The 17181-nt window shown below is 49.8% G+C and overlaps 6 protein-coding genes across 6 annotated transcripts; 2 read left to right on the top strand and 4 right to left on the bottom strand.

The window, feature by feature from the left end:
• Positions 1-120: 120 nt before the first annotated feature.
• On the top strand, positions 121-1921 carry FOXG_03670 (uncharacterized protein). The gene has a single exon (XM_018381498.1). The coding sequence runs from the start codon at positions 269-271 to the stop codon at positions 1787-1789; it is 1521 nt and encodes a 506-aa protein (XP_018238011.1). The 5' UTR covers positions 121-268; the 3' UTR covers positions 1790-1921.
• Positions 1921-2508, bottom strand: FOXG_18625 (uncharacterized protein; the record flags this gene model as incomplete). The annotated part of the gene is made up of 1 exon (XM_018398763.1): positions 1921-2508. One exon carries the CDS (start codon positions 2506-2508, stop codon positions 1921-1923), a length of 588 nt encoding a protein of 195 aa, XP_018238010.1.
• Positions 2509-4546: 2038 nt separating this feature from the next.
• On the bottom strand, positions 4547-5759 carry FOXG_18624 (uncharacterized protein; the record flags this gene model as incomplete). Its single annotated transcript, XM_018398762.1, has 1 exon — positions 4547-5759. One exon carries the CDS (start codon positions 5757-5759, stop codon positions 5595-5597), a length of 165 nt encoding a protein of 54 aa, XP_018238009.1. The 3' UTR covers positions 4547-5594.
• Positions 5760-5825: 66 nt separating this feature from the next.
• On the top strand, positions 5826-9597 carry FOXG_03669 (uncharacterized protein). The gene is made up of 2 exons (XM_018381497.1): positions 5826-6691; positions 6857-9597. Exons 1-2 carry the CDS (start codon positions 6684-6686, stop codon positions 8871-8873), a joined length of 2025 nt encoding a protein of 674 aa, XP_018238008.1. The 5' UTR covers positions 5826-6683; the 3' UTR covers positions 8874-9597.
• Positions 9551-13682, bottom strand: FOXG_03668 (dolichyl-phosphate-mannose-protein mannosyltransferase). Its single transcript, XM_018381496.1, has 5 exons — positions 12823-13682; positions 12453-12742; positions 12110-12393; positions 10590-12056; positions 9551-10533 (listed from the first exon to the last, which is right to left on the bottom strand). Exons 1-5 carry the CDS (start codon positions 13128-13130, stop codon positions 9991-9993), a joined length of 2892 nt encoding a protein of 963 aa, XP_018238007.1. The 5' UTR covers positions 13131-13682; the 3' UTR covers positions 9551-9990.
• A 383-nt stretch (positions 13683-14065) lies between these two features.
• On the bottom strand, positions 14066-16350 carry FOXG_03667 (uncharacterized protein). The gene is made up of 2 exons (XM_018381495.1): positions 15567-16350; positions 14066-15515 (listed from the first exon to the last, which is right to left on the bottom strand). The coding sequence occupies exons 1-2, from the start codon at positions 16022-16024 to the stop codon at positions 14375-14377; spliced, it is 1599 nt and encodes a 532-aa protein (XP_018238006.1). The 5' UTR covers positions 16025-16350; the 3' UTR covers positions 14066-14374.
• Positions 16351-17181: the final 831 nt, after the last annotated feature.

Here is a 17181-nt window from a genome sequence, read left to right as displayed (position 1 = left end):
AAAGCATCAGGCAATTATTAGCAATTGAGTTCGTCTAAGTGGGCCTGTCATTCTGTCTTTGGTTTAGTTCCCTCTTTTCGTTGCTGGGTCCGAAATCGGTGGATCACGTCTTTCTTTTCGCCTTTGGCACTGAAGAATTCTTCTTATAAACATCCTCTACCCAATTCGCCCTCAATTAGTGGATCTCACAGGGCTCAAAAGCGCTATTGAAGCTCGAGCTTTCATCAATTGAGCCGAGACTAACAGCAAATACACAACACGAACGCCAATGCCTTCGAGCGAACGTCGGCGCCGTGAGGGTCACCAAGACTCTCACTCTCACTCTCACTCTTATGATGGCGTGTTACACGATGAGACTTCGCCTTTGCTTCCAAGGATATCAGAAGTCAGCGAAAATGGAACGGCAAAGTCGTTGACCGACGTCCACAGCCTTTTGGCTGAGGCGAAACTGCTATGCCAATACTCTCTCCCTTTGATCGCGACGTATCTTCTTCAGTATTCTTTTACTGTCATTACAACCATTGTCGCTGGTCGCTTGGGTGCTGAGGAGTTGGCAGCTTCAAGTTTGGGCTTAACAACGATTAACATCATTGGGTTCACCATCTTTGAGGGCATGGCCACGGCTCTCGACACATTGTGTGCGCAGGCCTACGGGTCTGGTCGCTATACCGGCGTCGGAATGCACATCCAACGGATGATCGTGTTCATGTCAATCGTCATGATTCCTGTCGGCGCAATATGGCTGTGCTCGCACTGGATTCTACCATTGCTTGTTCCTCAACGAAGCCTCGCCTTGAAAGCCGCCTCTTTCTTGCGCGTCAGTCTCGTTGGGCTTCCCGGTTATGCATTCTTTGAGGCTGGTAAGAGGTTTCTTCAAGCGCAGGGTGAATTTGCTCCCGGAATGGTCATTCTCATCATTTGCGCTCCCGTCAATGCCTTTCTAAGTTGGTACTTCGCCGTCAAACTTGACATGGGCCTCGATGGCGCTGCTTTCGGTCAGGCTCTTGCTAATAACCTTCGACCTGCGCTTCTTCTGTTGTATGTCGTCTTCATTGGCAAGAAGTCTCACCGATGCTGGGACGGCTGGGATAGCCGTGCTGCGTTTGCGTTCCGCGAATGGGGCCCTATGGCCCGTCTCTCTGTTGCAAGCACCGCTGTGAATCTTGCGGAGTGGCTCGCATTTGAGATCCTCATGGTCAGCACCTCTTATCTTGGTACCCGCCACTTGGCTGCGCAAACTGTTCTCAACACGCTCTCCATTGTTACATGGCACATACCGTTCTCGATTAGCGTCGCAGTCACCACTCGCTTCGGTCACCTGGTTGGTGCTGGGGCACTCAAGGAAGCACGACGTGCTGCAATTCTATACACTGGCGTCTTCACCGTGGTTGGTATCCTCGATGGCGCATTTTTGTATGTGTTGCGAAACCCACTCGCAGATATGTTCTCCGACGACAGCACTGTCAGAGACCTGGCCACAGGATCAATGGTTGCTGTAGCCTGCTTCCAGGTCATTGACTCAATCATCTGTGGCACTAATGGTGTGTTGAGAGGTCTGGCAAAGCAGTCTGTTGCTGCGTGGGTTGTACTAGCAGTCAATTATCTTGCTGCCGTTCCATTTGCCATATGGCTCGAGCTAGGAAGCCCAGACCTCAAGCTCGACGGTCTTTGGATCGGTCTTGGAAGTGGTATGGTTATCATTGCGATTATTGAATGTGTGTATATGAAGTGGATTAGCTGGCAGGATTGTGTAAACGATGTGAAAGAGAGAGAGGATGACGGAACATAGAATGTTTGCGTAGAGACTCTGGATCTGGATTACATAGACAGAAGTAATGAATCTTCCGTGGCTCTTTTCAGCCACATATCTCAGCTGAGCAACACCCTTATATGTAAAAGAGCCCAATCTCATAGGTTTACTCAAGCCAGTGTCGCTTCAATTACACTTTTGATGCCTTTGTAATAGATCTTAATGATCTTCAATCCCGCATCATTGAGAATCTGACGCCACTGACTCTCAGCTCGCTCGCGATTTACCAACATTCCCATCATCGTCCAGTCAAGACTCGTCAGCTGCCAAGGAGCACCGACATCTCGCAGAATAGTTTCATTGATGAGGAGTCGGGAGTAGTCCTTGGCCATGGCATCTCGGAGGTGGGATAGGATGGTAGCACACTCTGCATCAGGCCAGTCGCGAAGAATCAGACGCATGAAATACGTCTTTGCTCCTTTGCACTCGGCTGGTTGAGGAGTGAAAAAGTCATGAGGAATAGCCTCAATGATCTTGGGAAGATTACCAGATGATTTGGCTTCTTCTATGACTGCTGAGAGATCTTGCAATACTAATCTTCCGGGGACATTTTCTAAAGCCAGACCTAGCAACTCATGGCCAAGGCCACCACCAACATCAACCAGCCAAGGAGCACTAGCGTCAGTATCCTCGCCCAGTCGTTCTTTATATGGGTAAACTTCAGTCCATTGGGGTCTCGCCTTAGCGTAACCAGCCATGAAACTGTTGAAACCTTTTCCTAGGGGGGCATTATCTCGGAGAATACTGAAGAAGGGCTTATCAGTCCTCAAGCCATATTGAACAGGAGAATGGTTGGCGTCTAGGGGAACTTGCTAGTTTGTCTGAGCCAGAAACTCAGGAAGACCTTGGAAAGTTGGAATCATGCCTTCGAAGCTGTAGATAAGGCCGCCTTCCATTGTCGGACCTCTGGTTGACATAGAAATTGCGTTCCAACATACGAGCCTCGGCCGACCTCTTTGATAATGCCATTCGCAGCGATATACTTCGGAGCTCGAGCTATCACAGGACAATCAATCAGAACAACCCCAACTACGGGAGACTAAAGAATACATACAAACTAATACAGGATCGGCTTTGGTGCCAGCCGTCAACTGCTCACTGCTCTGAGGCTCTTGTCCAAGCTTCTGAAGCATCCCCAGATCAAAGAGTTCGAAAAGTAGCAGTCCGAGTGGGTTCGCCCCAGCCAATTCTCGCAAGCCTGCTCTCCAGGGTTTTCAAGCTCTCGGATGAGAGCACTGGCTGCAGCTATGATTTTCTGTCTGGAGGTTTCATCTCCTGTTTCTGTAAGTGCTTGCTATCTACGGCTAGAGATTCTAGAAGTGAGGCTCCCATGTTGAAACTTGAGAACAGATTTTAGAGTAGAACAGCAGAAAGAGACTTTATCTCATCTGTTTCATGAGTGCTTATTTACCGGAAATGGGGTACAGAGGCAGCTACCGTAAGATCTGATAATATTCATCACGGTTAGCATCAGCTTACTGTAAGCCTCACACCATCGTATAGAGCAGTCAGTCCTTATTACAGTTGGATCATTATGTTGGCGATAAGGGCTTTTTTATCTAATTCAGGTCATTTGCTTAATCCTTAAGTCGGCCAAATCACCTAACCCACGACAGCTGGCTTAGACACTAACCGTAATGAATATTACGAGAGATTACAGTATTCCCTTCATACTGCATTTTCATGAATAGCGATGGTCGCTGAGTAAAGATACGAGGGAGGCAGCTAATGATGGTGCTTATTTATAAAGTTTGGAGGCTTGTATCCCACAGTCTGAGTCTTGGGAGCAAAGCAACGCTTTGTGGTTTCGCTATTTGAATTTTGATTCATGGTTAGTGAACTTACAAGATCCAGAAACCTAATATAAAGGCAAATTGGCTGTATATCAGCCAGTTAAAGACATAGGTGAAGAGTAGATATCACAGAGTACATAGGAGGAGGATGAACGAACGGATATGTATCAATTCCTCCAGATGCCTTAGCTTTGTCCTTCTAGGCTGATTCCAAAATAAAGCCAACCCGGCAAGAGGACACATTGAACCGCTAGGAACGTACAATTTTATAGTTCATAACGACAAGAATATTATTCTTTTGCACACTGTCTGAGTTGACTGCTTGATACGTTGTCATAGTGAGGCTCTACTGAAATTCCATCTGGCTGCGTAAGGATCTCGCCCAAATGGCTAAACGGAATTCATTATTATACCTCAGACTCCAGCTTCTTTGGTCAAAGTACAGCACTGCAGGGGAAAGTCCCTGCTTTGCGCGGCTGTGTCGAGACATTTCTCGACTGTTGGTTAGGGATATGTCATGTGGTAGGCGTGATAGAACGGGCTAATGATCATTTCATGAGCCGTAGGTAGGGGCAAGTGATGGAATGTACGTCAAGAGTCTGTGCGACTTGTTGATTGTAGTGAAACCAAGCATGAACTAACTAATTGTCCTTGCTATTTTCCAGGGCAAAAGAATGACGATGCAAGGCCGTTGTTCCATTAAACTTGACGTTCAAGGGAGATGCTGGCTCTGATGTCATAGGTCACATTGGACCCTTATCTTGGAGAGATAACTAACATGGATGGAGACACTTGGACCTGGGCACAGACAAACAACGGAACATGACAGTCAGTGATTTAACTGAAACTTCGGATCTAGGTTGAGGCGGTTAACGGAAGTGCCAACTCATCAACTCAGCCTCGAGTTACACTGCAGTGCATGTCACATAATCACAGCACATCACTCACTCACTACGTGTAATGTTACTTGGTCAACACGCCAAACATATGCACAAGACGTTGGACTTGCAGGGGCTACAACTAGTCAGGGGTAAACTGATCCTCTTGGCTGGATGTTTCTCTGATCTGCCCTTGATTTAGAGGAAAACATTCCAGTTGATCTGCAATAAACAGGCTCCATGCCTGTTGTTTTCCAGTTCGATACCGTATCGACAACCTACCCTGGATCAAATCTGGTATTCGTCATGGCTTGCGCTTGTCTCGCTTCACTCTCCCTTCCAATTCCGTTTAGCTCCTCCCTCGACGTGGCTTTGAAAGGTGGATCCTCTCCAAGGACCCTGTCAGTCCAAGCCTGTCCTATTCATCGTCATCCTTGCCCAAACTTGATTGAATCACTCAAATGGACCCGTCATCACTGCCCACTTTTGCCAAATCAATTCTCCTCCACTTGGAGCTAAGCAAAGGGAAACACTTTACCCGCAGCAGCAATTGACCGTGTCTCATCAAATGATAATGACCCTGTACAGACTGTGCTTACTACAAACTCGTCTCGTCTCATGTTTCCTCAATCACGCACGACTCAGGAAGAATTCTTCTCCTTCTACCCCTTTCCCCTTTTCAGCTCGTAACTTTGAGCCATGGCAATAGACTCCAAACGAGACGAGACCCAAGAGCCTGGTCAAACACGAGGCCCAGGCCTGGCTCTGGGTTGGGCTGGAACTGTAAAACTTGGCGATAACCCACTGAAGCCCTTCCACTAAAAACTCGGCCTAGCTTCTGTAGGTCTGCTAGCCTCAGCTGCCAAAGAGAGCCCGAGCAAGAAAAAAAAAAAAGACGAAGCGAGCCCCGGATAGGGCGCTGGAACGGCCCCTGCCTTTAAATCGCTAGCGCACGGGCTCGCACTGAACGCGCATCCCGTTAGGTCGTTTTCTCGATAAGGTCTACTTCGCTCTCAGGTATCGACAAATCGACCACCGCAGCAACCGTGAGCATTGGCTATTCCCAACAAGGATTAACTCATCGGCAAGCGCCTGCGATGTGATAGCGTGGCGTCAGCAGATGGTTCGTGGCGCAGGCGGTTCCTCTAAGAGTTTGGTTGGAGGAGCCAAGGCCTCGACCCCATCGCGTCTCTCCTTCCCTGCTAGATCTCTGCTGCATGACTGGTCGGCATCAAAGAGGTACATGCCTGGGGCGTACTGCACTGATGCTCCTTCCATCAGCGAGTCGAGATTGGAAAGACGAGTGAGGCGAAAAGGAAGGGGAACATGCAAGAAGGCACGATTCATGATACACATGGTCGTTCCTAACCAATCTGAATTGAACCCCTTCTTGCCTTTCAAGTCCCTGGATATTTCTGAATCAAAATATCTTGGTCTGTTCTATTTTTTGCTTCGTCTGCATCATTACATCGTCAAACGACTTTCCCAAACGACTCCACCTCCCAATTACGATCCGCGACCGATACGATACGACACGACTTCTGGGACTTTGTCGGATTAGGACCCATCTCCATCTCACAAGCTTGCGGAGAACCAGGGACCGCGGCCGCCCGTGCTACACTGCTACCGTACGGTTCAGGTTCAGTACGGACGGTACCTTACCATACAATACCCACGTATTCGTACATACCAGGATCTCTCATTTTCCCTCTCGTCTTTCTCTTTTCTCATTTTACGCTCTTCGTGCCTGCTGCCAGAGCCTGGCAACAGTAATCGAATTAAACAAGCCACAGCATTTCTCGACACTATCAACCCATCGGCTTCTCAGAGGTGGAACGTGGCTCATCTTGTCTCAGGCCCCGAGGTCTCACAGTCACTCGCTTGGATCTCTCACTTGCCTCGCCGCCCTCCAACTCCAGCTCCAGCTCCAGCTCCCGTCCGTCGTCCCCCGTTTGGCACTCACGGCCGTTTCCCTGACTGGATTGGACTGGCTTGTCGTCACTCGTCGGCTCCGGAGGGTCCGCCCATCTCTCTCCATTCCCTCTCCAAACTCTCTGAGGGATTGACTTTTCCACGTCTGGTCGGTCTCGCAACGGACTTGTCGTCTCATCTTGACCTGTCACGCCAGGTCAGGTCACGTCTTTCTCTGCCCGGGCCGAGAGCACAGGACGTATTCAACTGACACACATACGCCCGATCACAATGGACTCGTACGTTGCCATCATTGCCACCTTGAATTCTTGACTCAGGATACCTCCGTTCTCCGCGCCCGCTTGCACCTTCTTCTCTCGTTCCGTTACACATACTCTCCAGCCCGAACTCTATCACCAAACTTGGCCACCACATCCTGTCGGCTTTGAGCTTACGCGTTGTAGATTTATTCCAATGTCCGCCGCCGCCGCCGCCGGTTGGGGTCAACCACTCGCGACAAAATCGCCAGCGTCCCGGCGGTCATTAGGTCATTTTCGATCTCTCTCCTCCATCGCAGCGACCCCTAGCTATCACCCTCGAACGCCTTCGCTCACTCCGGACCACACCCCGATTAAATCTTCCTCCTCGACACATCTACCGATTGTCTCACCGAACCCGCCTACAGATTTTGGAGATGAGATGAGCACAATACCTGATCCTCGAAGTCGTGCTATGAGCCCGGCCGATGACAGCGGTGTCGCGACTCCCAGTCATCACCCCGATTTGAATGACGAAGTCGCCACCCTCAGTAATAAGCTCATCAACGCCATTAATCACCAAACCGTCCTGGACGACTCATTATCCGCCGCTCGCCACGAACTTGATGCTGCACGGGAACGAATCCGCATGCTTGAGACTCAAAATGCCTCACAACGCGAAATGTTGGCTGGTGACGTGTGGGTTCGCAAGCACACCGTTGAGGACGAAAAGAAGGTGTGGCAGGCCAAGGTTGCCGCGGAACGTCAAAAGCGACTTGACACAGAATTGGAAAAGAAGAAGATCGAGCAGGAGCTCGAGAATCTTACAGCTGCATTGTTTGAGGAAGCAAACAAGATGGTGATTGCTGCCAAGGAAGAGGCAAAGGCTGACCATGAGGCTCTTCAACGCAAGAATGACCAACTCAAGTCTCAGCTTGCCGATACTGAGAGCATTCTAAAATCTCAACAGGAGCAACTCGTCGAGCTCAAGCACGTTATGGAACATATGGCTTCGGAACGAGGAGATCATAATAACCCCACTGCTCCCTCTTCTCCCGGCTTGACGAAACCTGATACTCGTGACGATCTTCGGTCTTCAACCGAGGAGCCTGCTGCTTCACTCTGGAGCGCTTCCGTCGAGCCTGCTCACCCGACCAGCTTCTCGCATCTTCTCCAACCCGTTTTGCGAACCGATTTGTCGTCATATGACGATTTTCTTATACTCGCACGGACTTCTCGAAATCGCCCTGGCAGCCGCGTTTCTTCAGGTTCAGTCGGTGCTCTGAATGCTCTGACTGGCTTTGGCCTTGGTGGTTCAATATCGAGCGCCCATCCCTCCAACGCCTCAACTACCTCGCTTGGCACACCTATTGCTGGGGCCGGAAGTGCACCTCAGTCTCCCAACACACCGGCCTCTACCGTCAGCGCTGCTTCAAATGCATCAGCTACCCCTCTGCCAAGCTTGAAGGAAACAAAGTTTTACAAGCGAGTTCTGGCTGAAGATATCGAGCCTACACTTCGTCTAGATATGGCTCCAGGCTTGTCATGGCTGGCTCGTCGATCCGTTATCGCCGCCATCGCTGACGGATCTCTGGTGGTTGAGCCCGTACCAACCACTGGCAGTCTTGTGGCGCTGACAAAGCCGCAATTTTACCCATGTGCACTCTGCGGTGATTCACGCAAGGACCCTCAGTATTTACGAAACCATCGATTCAGAACTAGTGAGACTGATTCCGCTCAACGGCACCCGTTGTGCAAGTACTGCCTGACTCGCGTACGGTCAACTTGTGACTTCTTGGGCTTCTTGCGTATGGTTAAGGATGGTCATTGGCGAGCGGACAATGAGGATCATGAGAAAGCTGCCTGGGAGGAGAGTGTACGACTCAGGGAGCAGATGTTCTGGTCTCGCATTGGTGGTGGTGTTATTCCATGCATTCCGGCGCCCCTCTCTGTCGACATGGAAAAGAGCCCGCGTAACAGCCATGACGGCAGTGTAAGGTCTGACCATCTCGAAGTTCCTGGCTTTCAAACACCACCGATGACGATAGAACGGACACGAAGCGATACAACCAAGAGTGGCCCGATCGAGGAGCCACACACACCTCCTATGCAAACTGATGGAGCCAGGAGTGTGCGCAGCTCCGTCCAGAGTCTCGATGTGAAGAGCAACTCTGGCTCGGAGGAAACGAAGCGACTATCTATCACGATTCCGACTACGGATTAAGAATCTCACATCCTTCAAAGTCCCTTGGAGTCGGTGATACCGACGCCACTGTGGACTTTGTGTATGACTATGTATACTATTTTGAGCTACAGGATCGCATGCATTGTTTTGGGTTGCACCTTTTCGGTGCTACTACTCTATGGGCTGGTGGGATCAACTATTATGAGCTCAGGGGATGTTGGATCGGCCCCTAATATTTCCTTTTTGAACGAATATGGCACGGAAATTGGATGGATGGAAGGATTGGAAGCAAGCAATCATTTGGTCGTTTATGGACTGCGTGCGTTCTTCTCAGGTGGGAATTTCATTGCTGGCGTATGATGGAAATATGCGCATCATTCATTCGGGGCGGCGCAACGACATGGGAAATGGGCCTTTCTTTTTGGAATGACGTACTTGTCCTCTGCTTTTTCTTGTTATCCAGAGCGTTCATGATTGGGTTGCTGATATTGCGCAACAAGAGCGCACAATACGCAGGCATGCCTTGGCATTCTTACACAATAGATTACTCAAGGCCGTCAAGCATGCCCTCTGACGATGCCCTTTAGTTGTAGTAGTAATAGATATGATACCAACTACAACAGACTTGTCCTTTGTAACACTCTCTGGTATCCACTTGAACTCTCTGGCTAATGGACTCTCAATAGCTTCTTGAGGCTTGCACTAATGAAGTTGTATCAGGAACACTACGATTATGCATTCTTCACTACAAATTAGACAAGACTCAAACTTGAACATGAAAATGTATTATGTGATAAATGTGTACATCGCTGCCAATCGTACCGATGCCACAGTATTACCCTCGACATAAGCCAACAAATGAGAGTACGTCATTGCTAGACGTTCTGGTTCTGGTTCCGCGTAACCTCGTCTCCCCTCCTTCTTTTTAGATGTTTTCTATAATATCTCACTTTCAGAACAAGACATTGCTTTCTCCTTTCCAGCCTTCTAATATCAGGCCACCAGGGATTTTCCCATCCTCCCTCCATAAGTCGTAAGTGATAGAGTACATGTTACATGAATTGTGACGAGATTTAAATGAGGTCGGTTGTAGAGCAAAGGGAGGGTTATTAGTGACCTGGAAATGTTGCTGGGCGAGACGGAGGCCTAAGGCACTTTACAACTCTTCCTTAATGGTGGCATCCTGCTGGTTCTCACTGGCAGGCTTAGCCTTGGCCTCTTCAGCCTCCTTCTCACCGTCCTTGCTGGCAGCCACATCTTGAGGAGCGGCGGCACCTTCATCCTTGCCCTGAACGGTCTCGCTGTTGACACCCTCGACGTCGGGGTGAGGAGGAGCAACACCAGCGAGGTTCTGATCCCAGCCCTCAACAGGCTCTTGGACTTCGTTGCCCTGCTCATCAACAACACGTGTCTTGGTTTCATACTTGGTCTTGAACTCAACCTTGCCCTCAAGAGCCTTGACCTCCTCAGGGTCGAGAAGGTTGCCATCCTGGTCACGATACTCCACCTTCTCCTCCTTAGCAACAACTCGGTGCTCAACCTGGGCCTGATCAGGAGCAGGGGGAGCTCCAGAGATGACAGCCTCTTCCTGCTTCTGGGAGACAGGGGCCTCCTCCTGCTTGGGCTCAACGTTCTTGGCGGCTGAGGTGGTAGGGACTACAGACGAGCTGATGGAGGGGACTTCGCTGTACTTGTCATACTGTGAATGATGTCAGTCAAGGTTCATATCTTGTTAATGTTCGCGGTGAAACTCACGCTATCATAAAAGGTGTTGCAGTCGAAGTCCCAGCTGTTGAAAAGCTTCATGCGCTTGCAGTCGGCCTTGGTCCACGGGCTTCCGTAGGCAAGGGGAGAGTAGAGCATGAAGACGGCAGTCGACAGGACAAGGAATGCGACAGTAGCAATACGGTTGATCAAAGCGGTATCGCGAGCACCAGCTCCGGGGATGCGGGCAGTGGCGTAGTCAAAGAGCTGGCACAAAGCAATGATCGCAAAGTAGAGAGCAGGGAAATAGTGATGAAGGAAAAGTTGACGCTTCATCAGGTAGAAGGGGAAGTAGTGCAGAGCCCAGCCGAGAACTGAAGTACCAATCTCGTAGTCAAATCGCTTGAAGGTAGTGTTGGCGTAGTCGTTGCAGCTGCGCTGCCAGCGGAGAACAGCAATGGCCTTGAAGACGACCCAGATGGCAACGGCAACGCTGGAAGACCACCAAATGATGGGGTTTCCGAGGAGATAAACCTGCTTATGCTGACGACCCCAGAAGTTGATGCCACGGCGGAGAATCGGCCACGACTCGGGGCGAGAATCCCAGGCGTGAGAGTCAGTGAGACCGGCGTTTGTTCGCCACATGACCTTCTGAAGCTCCCAGAACTTGCCGAAGAAACCAGGGTTGCGGTAGTTGACCTTCTCGACATCGCCCTGCAACTGAGGGTGAGAGTTGCCCTCGATATACCACAGACTGTTGGGAAGAGTTCCGCCTCGGGCGCAAGTAACCTCCTGTTGTTCAGAGGCCCAATCAGGGAGCTTGACTTTGTGGGAGAACAGAACACAGCCAGTCATGACGTGAACAAGACGGAACTTGGACTCGATAGTACGAAGACGCTCCTTTGCAACAGATCCATATGTCTTCTTCTTCACAATCTCAACACGGAAGAAATCGTTGGCATCTCCCTCAAATCCTTCGTAACCGTAGGCAGAAACCTCATTTTGCCAGTCGGCCTCAGTGATAGGTGGGCGAACGTCATGAGAGTGAAGGCGGCGATGAGTGGGACCATGGTAAAGACGAAGGACGGTACCGTCGGTGATGTACTGAGGCTCAGGAAGGGCGTCCCAGGCCTTGGTGCCATTGATGGGCTGGCCATCAATTCCAAGAGGCTGAGTCTGGTTCTCAAGGAGCCACACGTTGTTGTCGTCCTTGTGAGGGTACAGGGTGATCTGCTGCTGCTTGCTACCGGTAGGGTACATGAGAGGATGAGAGTGGAGGTAACCACCCTGAGTGTTGACATGGCGGATGGTGACACGGCTGCCCATGATGACATCGGCGGGGACATCCTTCATACGCTTGTTATTGAGAGTGGCCTGGAACTCGGAGCTCATGAAGCCATCACCGTCACCAGGGTTCTTGAGGCAGACGAAGTGGATGGCGAACATGGCCATGTAGAAGGTGAGAGGAATGATGATGAGACAGAAGACACGAGCCATAAAGTGCTTAGTGAAAAGACGCTGTTCATCCGTCAGTAACCATGTTCATATGCGTATATTAATCAAGTGCTTACCATGGACACGTTCTTGTTGTCACCGAGAAGGACCCAGAGTTGAAGAAGAGTGAGGGATCCAACCCAAGCAATGGTGAAGAGTCCAACCCACTTGATGCTGACGGTGATACCCAGGCCAAGACCAGTAAGAACAAGCCAGAACCACCAGCTCAGTTGGAAAGCCTTGGAAGGGCCAAGCTCGTGCTGGTTGGTGAAGCAAGAAAAGGCGAGGACGGTGAAAGCGGTCGCGGCGACAAGGGGCGAATCGAGAAGGATGAGACGAGCCTGGGTAAGAAGACCGTTCTCTGCAAATAGTTAGCAATAGTCTTTCCGAGTCAGTTGAAGGGCCAGGAGAGATACGAACCGAAGATAATCAGGCCAGCTCCCATGGTAGCAGTCATTGTGCGGCAACCAACAGCCTTGAGAGTAAAGAACATGCAGGGAACCAAGAGAATACCGCAGATAGCAGGGAACATTCGCATCGCGACATAGGGAACACCAGGCTCAATGTAGTCCTTGCCAATCTCCTTAAAGTCGAAGCTTCCATCAAAACCAGCAAGCCATCCGGTAAGGGCAATAAGCATCTTGGCCAGAGGAGGGTGAACGTCCATGAAGAACTTGCCCTTGATATACTTTGTAGCAAAACCACCGAAGCTTGATATATGAGTTAGCGCATTGATGGAATAGACGGGGTGGAAGCTGCAACAGAGCTTCAGCTGGCTGGGGGGACGCACTGGACCTCGTCGAAGACAACGCTTGTGGGCTGATAGATCTTGTACACGCGAACAATGGTAGCAACGAGGATGAGGGCCAAGGCTACCCAGTAGTCGGAGAGGGGAAGGAGGAAGACATCGTTATCCTCAACACCATCGGACTGGTACGAAGTGTTCTTGGTGTTCTTGTTCTTGGACTTGGACTTGGTGGTGACAGCAGTGGTCTGCGGCTGAGGAGGAGGAGGAGCTGCAAAAGGTTGCTGCTTCTCGGTCACAGGCGTCGGGACCTTGACTGGCGGTTGGGGGCTCTTGCCCCTCGTACGAGCCATGGTAATCGAGTATCAATATGGAATTCGAGTCGATTCGATCGCTAGGGGACGTTATGTCCAAATCGTTCGTTCGATGTAACGAGAGTTGATGAAGAAGAGCTATAACAGAGACCGGGAGGATCTAGAGATGCCTCATCGATGGCCGGTTCTTGGTTAAACAGAAAGTGAACAAGAATAGAAAATGAAAGAGAAAAAAGGACCCAAAACTCAATCGCAGACCGCCGTTATGATACGGATATCAACGGACGATAGGCGATGTAAAAAAGCCTGGGGGGAAGAAGAATGGATGTTGGGCGATAGTTTGCAAGGAGTAAGAAAATAAAAAGGGAAGTGGGAAGAAGAGGGATGATGAAGCTTCAGGGGATATTTTAGCACCACCTCAGCTAGCAATTACCTTATGCGGGCTGAGACTGCACCTATAAATGGTGATAGGTAAATTGATGGTTGCAGTACGATACGAACAGTCGCGTCCAGCGTCGTACCCGTTTCCTTCCAGGTCCCGTCAGGTTCCTCGGGGCTCTTCCAAAAAAAAAAATTGTAGCTACAGTGGCCTCTTCGGTTCGTTCCTGTCTCTGACCTCCCGTCTAACGGGGCATGTCAGCGTCAGCCCAGTGGATGGTCTCCCTAACATCCCTTTACCCCTGCAGCGAATCAAACCCGGCCCCGGCCGTGAAGATCCCCTGGCGTCCCCGCAGCGCTAGGCTCAGAACAGAGCTTCAGCAGGCGCCATTAGACCTATGAATATCAACCATTGGCGATAGCTCTTTGAGAGCAGCTCGACTGGTTTCAGCTCCCGCAAACGTGTTTGGCATTCGAGATCTGCAATGGCTTGTCATGAGGCTTCTGTAAGTGAATCATAACTGCATTGTTTCCGACTCCATGCCTCTGTACCTTATCTCTATATCAGAAACAATACAGTACCTCAAGATATGGTAGATGTGGCTACTGCAGCCACACAGGGGCCGGGGCTCCCTCGAATGTGGCTCCAGCTCCAAACAAACGACACTAAACATTAGGTACACGGACAACTTAACCCCTTTTCTGCCCTTGATCTCCAAATTGCTACGCACTACTTGAAACACGCGTTCTAGACCATGAAACTTTTCCTTCTACGTTATCGTGTCGTGTTTATTACCGCGAGGGTAACCAATCCAACCAACGACCTTGATATAGGGTATCTCAATTCCAACATATATACCTTACTCATAATATCATCATTGACTTTTGGTCAACCCCAGACAAAACTATAAGTCATGTCGACCCCGAGATTGCAAATAATCTGCCCATTGTCGAAAACCAGCAATCCAATGCGGAACGCCTTCAGGTTTTGCCAGCTCATTCAGTGACGCCCTGCGAGGAGATTCTCGCGTTAACCAGTTGTGACCTTGGGCATCCAACACGTCAGCCATTGACGCTGATATGATAGTCTGTACTTGTCCATCGACCAAGGAAAACTCTTGAAGTGCCTGCATCGCTTCACTCCATCGAGATAATGCAACCTCAAAATCCGATCTGATGTGCGACAGTTTTGCCAAGATGACATATACTCGCAGTCTCTCATACTTCAGAAGACTAACCCGAGACTCAATGTCAACGCATATCTTCTCTGCCTCTTCATAGCGTTCCTGAGCGAAAAGAGCCTCCGATAGAGCCAATTCCAGAAGTGATTTGCCAGTCAAAGGGTCGGGTCTCTCGGTACGCCGCATAATCTCAGTACGAAGATAACCTTCACCTGTCATAGGCTCGTCAAGTTCTCTTAGAGCATCGGCTAAATCGCATGTCAGATCCCGTAGGTCCTCATCAAAGATGAGCTGACTCGGTTTCTGCGACACTTGGTGTGCTGTCTCCAGCAACTTTAGAGATTCATCGAAATTGCCCTGTAGTCGCTTGACTCTTCCCAGCAGCGAGTGTTTGCGGAAACTGAGGATCTCTTCCAGGGGCGAAGGCTCATCGCCAAGCGGGTTCCAATCCTCCAATAGCTTCTGCGCAGTGGACAGATCCGCCACTTGGATTGAGTTTAGGGAACGTTGGATAATAGCGACCCCAACTTCACAGCTTATGCGCTTATTCACAGCGGCCGCCGGGTCGTTGGTTATGAAGTCCTGAAGACTTTCTGTCGCCTCATCCATGTTGCCACTGAGACGTCCCAAGACTGCTTTGGTTTGGCCAATGCAGAGCCGGAGGTGTGTATCTTTCAAGCGCCCAGCAGCCAATTCTGCCTGGCCAATTGCGAAATACTTCCATGCCATGTCTGGAAACCGGAAAGCTTCAATGAGCGTGAGCATGAAGTCGGTTCTGGTGGCTGTAGGCAACTCATCGAAACAGTCGTGGAACGCCTCAGCAGCATGATGTAGATGTGGTAAGAATGATTTAACCACGGGTTCTCTTGTGTAGTGTCAGCGGTTCAAGCTCGCTGGATATCGATTTCAGACTCACGGGAACTCGATGTACTTCCAAGGTATGGCTCTATATGCCACAATCAAAGCCTGTTGTCGCCAGAACGGGAGCGCATCTGGAGCAAGGCTTTGGTGGACTCTCGCTGACATATCTTCATTCAAGTGATACGTCTCATCTGGATATTTGAGAACAGCTGCCAATTGACATAGTTCACGAAAGGCTCGTGTAAGTCGTTGGCCATCTGCTAGTATGTCGATCAACCACGAGGCCAGGCCAACTTTGGTCGCATCAACAAGCTCAACCTCTCCCTCGATCGTCCATCTTTTTCGAGGTGTTGACCCCCGTGTAAATAGTTCCAGGGGAATTTTCTCGCATGGTGAAAAGAATGAGAGTAGGACTAATAGGACACTGGCATCTTCGGACCGGGTGGAGCTCTCGTCAAACAGAGACTGAGAAGCAGCCTCAAGGGCAGAGTTTCTCCGTTCTGTCAACTCCATCGAAAATGACCTATATGAGATTCAAAGCTGCACTGAGGAATTGTCTCGGCATCTCATGAAGGAGAGGAGGGATTTATTCGACAGCTGTGTCGACGACGGAGAAGCGTTACACCGAGAGCCCACTCCAGTTTTGCAGTGTTTTACTTTTTCCCACTGGAAGAAGCTCCTTTGGTATTTAACCAGACTTTGTCTCCAATGAGGCTATTGATAAGACCCCTGATAGACTTGACAGGTCTGGACTCTGGATCGCGGTTTTGAATGCCGAATACCGGTGGTGTGTTGAAAGATACTATGCCAGCCTGGGGTTGTAGGTCGGGGAAAACGGCGAATGCTCCGTGGTAGATGATAAACGTCATTTAGGGTATTGCGGGGCATCCAGATGCAGATGCAGATGCTAACCGATATTGTGCGTGGAGCTGTGGAAGTAATCCGAAGTAGCATGATAAGCCAGAGATTGGCATATCAAGTTGATGGTATATATCTCGCCCATGACCTAAAGCGGTAGCCCTCGAAGGTTTGGGATAACCACTAAGGTACTCAACCCTTGGAGGATCTAATTACGGAAGAAATCTGTCACGGATGGAGGCAGTTTATCTTCAGACCCTTCTTGCAGAAACGAGTGTCTACTACACTTTGGACCGTGCGTGTCATCACGGCATGTAACTTAGGATAACCAATTAACATCATGAAAGGTTGGCCAGTAGTATCGGCATCTCAACCATCAACTAAGCCACAGAAGCTCATGTACATTAACTGACTGTTCAAGTATAGTCCCAAGCAGCTTACACCGAATATAGTATTTGTTGACTAGGCTTAACGACTGAGACAAGTATAGTGCCTGCTCGAAGGAAGAAGTTGCCGAAATGGATATTGTCATTTCGTAAGTCAAATGATTGACTGAGACTGTTGCGTACAATGCCCTGGCCTTTAAGTGCCATTTCAATTCAAGAAGAACAAATAGCGAGTTTCACAGACGCCAGCTACTAGAACAGCCAAGGTAGTTCGTTAATTCTTCCGAAAATAGACTTACAAGCAGGTCAAAATAAAGTTGTCGTCAAAGTCGAGGTAATCGCGGGTAGGCACCTGAAACTCCCCGGAACAACAATTCGCCGACCAAAGCTTCGCGTCGCTAGAACACCTCGAAATTTCCAAAGTCG

Source organism: Fusarium oxysporum, chromosome 8 (assembly GCF_000149955.1).
Source record: "Fusarium oxysporum f. sp. lycopersici 4287 chromosome 8, whole genome shotgun sequence".
In the NCBI taxonomy this organism is placed as follows: domain Eukaryota; kingdom Fungi; phylum Ascomycota; class Sordariomycetes; order Hypocreales; family Nectriaceae; genus Fusarium; species Fusarium oxysporum.
This window is presented reverse-complemented; position numbering and strand designations above follow the sequence as displayed.